This window comes from Misgurnus anguillicaudatus, chromosome 17 (assembly GCF_027580225.2).
Source record: "Misgurnus anguillicaudatus chromosome 17, ASM2758022v2, whole genome shotgun sequence".
In the NCBI taxonomy this organism is placed as follows: domain Eukaryota; kingdom Metazoa; phylum Chordata; class Actinopteri; order Cypriniformes; family Cobitidae; genus Misgurnus; species Misgurnus anguillicaudatus.
This window is the reverse complement of record NC_073353.2, coordinates 4,886,635-4,893,116: the sequence shown is the minus strand read 5'-3', so window position 1 is coordinate 4,893,116 and position 6,482 is coordinate 4,886,635. Positions and strand designations below refer to the sequence as shown.

Here is a 6,482-nt window from a genome sequence, read left to right as displayed (position 1 = left end):
TTATAAATACAAATAGCAATCCATGGTTTGCAGTCAAGTTTTAAGCAAAATAAATTACCTCGCAGCATACAAAGAAATAACCGACGCGTGTTTATAAAGATTTAGGCTTACGTTATAGGCTTACGTTATCACAAATAAGAATCATATAAGAATAATATAACAAGTAAGAATACTACCAGTAGTGGTAAATATTGTTTGTAATGCTGCCAATCATTATGCAAAATAAAATAATCACATCAATTGTTATTTTACAATATTTACACAAACACGAGAATTTCGACTCTAAAAAAATAAATATATCATAGCTTGACATTTTCAAGAAATCTGATGGGTCTGTAAAATGACCCTAATTTTTATCATATTCATATTTTTCTTTTTAGGCCATAAAATTCAGAAATTCGTAAAAAAATTGAGTGTATGTTTTAAATTTCTCTTTCAATAACGTATAATTTTTATTTACGTATGTATACAATAAACGATTATTAAACGTTAACGCATATTTTCGGTGAAACTGTGGCCTAACGAAGTCATTAAAGTGTAACGTTTTGTAGTTTCAAAATCAGAAAGGAAGCTCGCCTTATTTGAAAACAGATTTTATGACACACAACCTTGAGGTCTCATCCAAGCTATCTGAGCTAGAGGCGAGTGCTGATTTAGGCGCGCTGGTTGGGCGCCAGTATTACTACCGGACGATTTACAAGCTCGGTATTGTAGCGACCCAGCCCCTCGCAGTGTCGTAAAGACCTGCTGTCTTTGTAAGTTATCGTGCGAGTAAAATTTAAAGCGGTCACTGTGACACGTAATTCCACCAGGATTCGCCTGATAACTGGTGCTCTGTGTCGCAGGTTTTCCGAGCAGATAAAATTATTGAATCCGTAGTAGCCTGCCAAAACAAGATCACATGCCTACCGTTCACAATAACTTGTGGAAATGTTGATCCGTATGAGAAACCCCTTGTGTGTGCAGGGTTAAAAAGCTAAAACTCAATTGTTAAGATGGAGAGAAAAATTATAAGATTATGTGTGTAGGCGACACCTATTCAGATTTTATTGCTGATAATTAAAACTGTTGTCTGATTTATAGTAACAACAACTAATACTAAGTTAATAACAGATATCTGATGCGTTTTGTGACTCTTTAAAAGACATTAAGGCTTAGAAGGCTTAGAAAGACAATTTTGTACGATAGCTGTTTTGAATTAATATTATTTTATCCTATCCGACTCAAATGGCTGGGCTTATGACAACTGAAATATTTTTGATTTTATTTATTACATTTTTCTATTTTTAAATTTTTACCTTAAACACACTTCAAATATAGCGTATGTGTAGGTTTAAAACAGTAAGACCAATAATAACAACAAATAAATCAAAAATACTTTTCGGTGGCAACCTTTTAATGCTTTAATTCTACAATGCATGCTAAAACTTGTAACCCCTTTGTTCAATCTGATGTTCTGTCTGTCCAAATGAGAATAATTGTAGAAACAACACGTTTACGTTCATGTTCAAAGCAATTGACATTTCTTAAATTGACATTTAAGTTTTAGCATACGCTTTTATCACAAGCGATTTACACAAGTGAGAGATTTATGTTCTTCAAACAGTCCAAAATGCCTTGATTTGTGTGCAAATTCTTCCTTTAAACAATTACTGAACTATCTTGCCAACCAAGAAGGAAAATTTGAATAGAAATATATGTTGACATGTTTACACTAATCGAGGTCAGATAAGTTATTATAATATTAATAATATTTTTTGACGCTTGTTTTATTTGTTGGGAGTTCATTTTCTTAAATGTTTTTTTTTAGATGGACAGTAGGCTATATTTGGATTTAGTATATGTTATAAAGATGGATAATACTGTATGTAAGCTGCATAATGTAGACTGGATATATTGTCAATTTAGTCTACATGCGATTTTTTTATTCGCTTTCTCTCATGCCGATGTTCTCGGTCATTGTCATCTAAGATTATAAAGTGTAAAAAAATGTATTGCTTTTATTTAATTCCCCTTCTGATTTTTTTTACAAGTATCTAACTCACAGTGACACATAATATACCAACTTACTGTCTCAATTGGTTTGGTGTCTTTTCTAAACTAAATCAGAACGACTTATTCTAAAAAGCCATTTACAGGAGTTACTTTACGGAGATAGATTTTTTCGAGATAACAAAAACTTTCTAGAGTCAAATCTCGATTTAGTTAATCGTAACCGACTAAGCTTCCTATACACAACAGCTCTGCCACAAGCATTCCCTTATTTTCACAGAACAACGAGGCCCTCTAGCGGCAATAATGTACACGTTTCTTTATTTTGCATTATTTGAAAATGGACCCCCCTCTCTCTATATTTATTTATTTACTTATATTTATCGTGGTAAAATGTGTCTATGACGTCTGTTTGATACTTTATTGTAATCCTCTAAAAACAGAATATGCAACAAATATATGCTTGTAATAAAACTTTACTTTTGAGTTTTCGTTGTCTTTTGTCGACCTTTTTCTAAAAGTTAATTTACGAAAACAATTAATCTAAAATAAATATACTGATACTGACCAAAACAAACGTCAATCTTAAGGATTTAAGTAATAAGTGTGGATACATTTCCAAAATAAACGTGACTTTCAGTTTGCTGGGGGTCGATACTATTTCAGTCTCTTCAATACATCGACCAGACGCCCCGTCGAAAAGTGGCTACATTTCTGTTTGCAAGTAACAGACACAAAAACCAGTGAGGTTAGTTTCAAAGAGAAGAGCATTTACGGTCCTATACCATAAACTCATTTAGACCAGACGTCTAGCTCTTTCTATAGCTTTATTAGACCCAGTATCTTCCTGCTTTAAAACAATTCTTAGTACCGGTTTGACGATAAATTGGGGGGTTCTTGCAACACTTTTCCTAATCATAAACTGTTAGCAATATTCTCCACCAACCTCTATTTTGTGTTAGGATCAAACAGAATTTCTCTTTCCGTGATGTTTTTACCCTGCCTTAAAATAATGTTTCTTTTAAAAATGTAAATAGGCTCAATGTGCAGTACACTTTTAATTAATTTGAAAAAAGTCCTTAAAATAAACAATTTCCACAATCTGATTCAGACGAGTTAAGTAGTCGCCATTAAACATTGTGAATATCCAACAAGATCTAAATACATCCACTGAAAGGAACGTGGATCCGCCGTGGCAAAATAAAATGAAGGCTAAAATAACTAAAACAACTACAATTATTTAGCAATTTCGATATCTTCCACACTAGCAAGTACATTTTAAAGACCAAAAATATACTCATTAAAGAATGAGATTTTCCGACCTCATTTCCAATTAAAGAACAAATTGTATTTTTCGTGTCTACACAAGGGGGTTCGTTTGCATACTGTAGACAGACAAAGACCAGCCCATAAGTAGGACTATCAGAGCACGGTTTTTATTCCTCTTTCAATAAACATTTTAGTTACTAGAATTTGACGAATAATGTAGCCTATTTACGATGCATTATAGACTGCAGGACACAAAACAGAATTATTGTGGTTCTCAGACTGAACAAACCTCTCCATCTGGAGAAAACAAATTTTATGCGGCCAAAGCCAAACGTTTTTTAACTAAAACCAATACCTTGTGCGTACGATAAAGTTAGCATGGAATATAATTTTTTCAAGGTCACATAAAACAGCTATTTTGACTCCGAATATATGCTAAATTAAACAGAAAATATGCTAAGACAGGCATAGATAACAATCTTGAATTGTAACCCAAAGAAAACTTAACGACACAGAACGACACGATTTTAAACTGAGAAAATGTGAAAATATACACTGCAGTATTGCTCCGTTCACTGCAGATCTTTATTGCTTCTCTCTCTGTTCATCTTCTTCATTTTCATCCTTCTGTTCTGAAACCAGATTTTCACCTGCCTCTCTGTTAAATTCAGGATTCGTGCAACCTCGTAGCGGCGATCCCTCGTTAAATACATGTTATAAAGAAACTCCTTTTCCAATTCCAAAGTCTGATATTTCGTGTACGGACATCGTTTCTTTCTTGTTGACCGTGCATGGATCCAGTTTGCTGCCGGGTTGCCTGAAAAAATAAGGAGCAGTGTGAGTGAAAATAATCGTATCATCCACAATAAATCTGGATTCTTAAACAAAGGTCTGGAGTATCATATTTAAAAAACAAAATAGAGGCCATATACCCACTACAATATTTCGTACCTGGTGTTTAACATTAGTAAAAACTTAGATTTTCTACAAGCTTATTCAAAATATACACACTTTACAGCCGATGACATTTTTCGGCCCGTGGTAAGAGCCCCGACACTTTTATAGGTTAGTAAAACCTCTAGTTAAGGAAAACCTGCTCGTACAGTTCGACGGCTGTAAATCACATGGTAATTCATTACACTTGCTTGGGTCAAGTTGTTGTTGTTTCTCCTCTTTTGGTTCACTATGACTCGAAATATTATTGCCAACTCTTTCTTCGGGAGATTTGTCTGGACACTCGGATTCAACGCCGCAGCCATACTCGGAAACTATCGGTGTCTCTGCTTCAAACACACGGCTTTCAGTCCTTTTCGAGGGCACATTTTCAGTCTTTGACCCGCTCTGCCGGCTGTTGGAGTGGAACCCGGAAAAAGAAATATGGTTGGAGACTGGATCTATCCAGGAGCGCACATATCTGTTGTCTGCCAGCTGGGTCTGGTGAACGTACGGATGGTAAATTCCTGAAACTGCAGCAGCAGAGGGTTGATGGACTGAGGACCAAGATGTAGGGAACACGGCTGACTTGGGTGCGAAGCTGCAAGACGAGAAATCCGCATTTCCACCCACACCTGACGGCCTCGCGGGCGCGGCATGTGAACCCTGGACATAACGCGCTCCGTACACATCCTCCGCTTCGTGCCCCATTATAGAGTCCACATAATAGCTGCTCAGAGCTGAACTAGTCGACATTTTCGGATCCCCACGAACTCCTATAAAACGTTACTCCGTTACGGAAACCTTGCCTGTGAGCAATCATAGTATTTTTGCTGCCTTCATCTTCAGCGATTGGTTACATGAATCACGTGATCATATTTACTAATACTGAGAGTAAATCAGTCCACTGATAACGGTATGTTTGTTTTTGTACATTCACAAATAAAGACAAACAATTTTTATAGTAACCAACGTGTAACGACATTATAGCCTACATTCTGTCTCCTGATTCTTCGTGTTTTTTATAACACCCACTCGAACGGAGGTGGTACCGCTCCTTTTTTACGGGCCAGATTAACACCACCCATTTATTTCAATACAAGCACTCACTATACCCACCATACCTTAGCAAATAATTCCAATAGAGTGTAAAATCGTGCAAAATTTCGTCATAAGGTGTGTCATATACTCTGGCCCTGTAAAGCATTTTATAGAGTACTGAGTTGCAAGTCCTCGTAAAATAAATGTAATAACATGCTGTAAAACAACGGTCCACCACAGATCTCACAGATTCTCATATTTTATAAACTGTCCGCACCGCTTCAATGTTAAGATCTTTAATTTTAAAAGGTGGTTTTGGTGTAAAATTTACACAAAAGTAATATTTGTATTTTTTGCATTTATTGAATAGAAGGCCCACTTTTATGTCCATCAATAAAAATTTTATGATGTGCATTTGATTATGCATTAATGTGCCCTTAATAAAACCGAATAGGCGCCTGGGCCTATATGTGTCTGTCATTGCATGAGAAAATATAGCAATATGGTAACATTTCTAGTCGTTTTCCTCATTTTAGATAACACATTGAGTATTGAGGAGGCATTGTAGGCGATCTGGATGTGGCTTTACTACAAAAAGGGTAGATATAACTATTGTATCACATCATTCAAATTAATATAAGCTTAAAAAGTGTAATTAAGAATGAATAGATCATTTATCTGATGAAAGGGGAAATTTTAATTATTTGGGATAATGTAATAAATAACATATTACACGTTTTTCTTTAAAAACAAATTTACTATGACAGAAATGTGGCGAAGCGTTAGTTGTAGATAAGCTAAGCTGTTTCTGTCTGTGCTTGCACTGTGGCAACACACTCGTGTATGTAGAAGTGTGTACGGAATCCTTACAATTTGAGTGTGCATGAACATTACAGAACCACTGTTCGAGACCACAGATAAAAATTCATTTGAGAGCTTTAAAATAATTATTTGGGACTTGTGGAAAGACCATCTTGTTGTACATGACACGTCAAATCATTTTTACTTTTCAGTGTACATGCAAGTATACCAGCCTTCGTAAACCTCGTGTTCTGGTGCAATTTGGGTTGCATGCACACATGATGAGCGTTGTTAAAGGCTGATAAATTGTCTTAAGTTTTTGTACATCATGCAGCAGATGAAGTATTATGTTATGCGTAATTGTAGTATTGTAAAATCAGTCTATTCCGTTGACGTCCTTAAATCAATAAATTTTTTAAGGTAAAGTGCAAGACATCATGTTTTTT

The 6,482-nt window shown here is 35.4% G+C and overlaps 1 protein-coding gene across 1 annotated transcript; it reads right to left on the bottom strand.

The window, feature by feature from the left end:
• Positions 1–1,375: 1,375 nt before the first annotated feature.
• Positions 1,376–5,231, bottom strand: hoxd9a (homeobox D9a). The gene is made up of 2 exons (XM_055216067.2): positions 4,407–5,231; positions 1,376–4,078 (listed from the first exon to the last, which is right to left on the bottom strand). The coding sequence occupies exons 1-2, from the start codon at positions 4,948–4,950 to the stop codon at positions 3,834–3,836; spliced, it is 789 nt and encodes a 262-aa protein (XP_055072042.1). The 5' UTR covers positions 4,951–5,231; the 3' UTR covers positions 1,376–3,833.
• Between the last annotated feature and the right edge of the window lie 1,251 nt (positions 5,232–6,482).

What these genes read in the sequence shown, in the direction of transcription:
- hoxd9a (XM_055216067.2), bottom strand. Translation starts at nt 4,950, where the DNA reads ATGTCGACTAGTTCAGCTCTGAGCAGCTATTATGTGGACTCTATAATG. An exon ending in ACAACAACAACTTGACCCAA is followed by an intron (nt 4,079 to 4,406) that starts GCAAGTGTAATG and finishes TTATTTTTTCAG; the next exon opens with GCAACCCGGCAGCAAACTGG.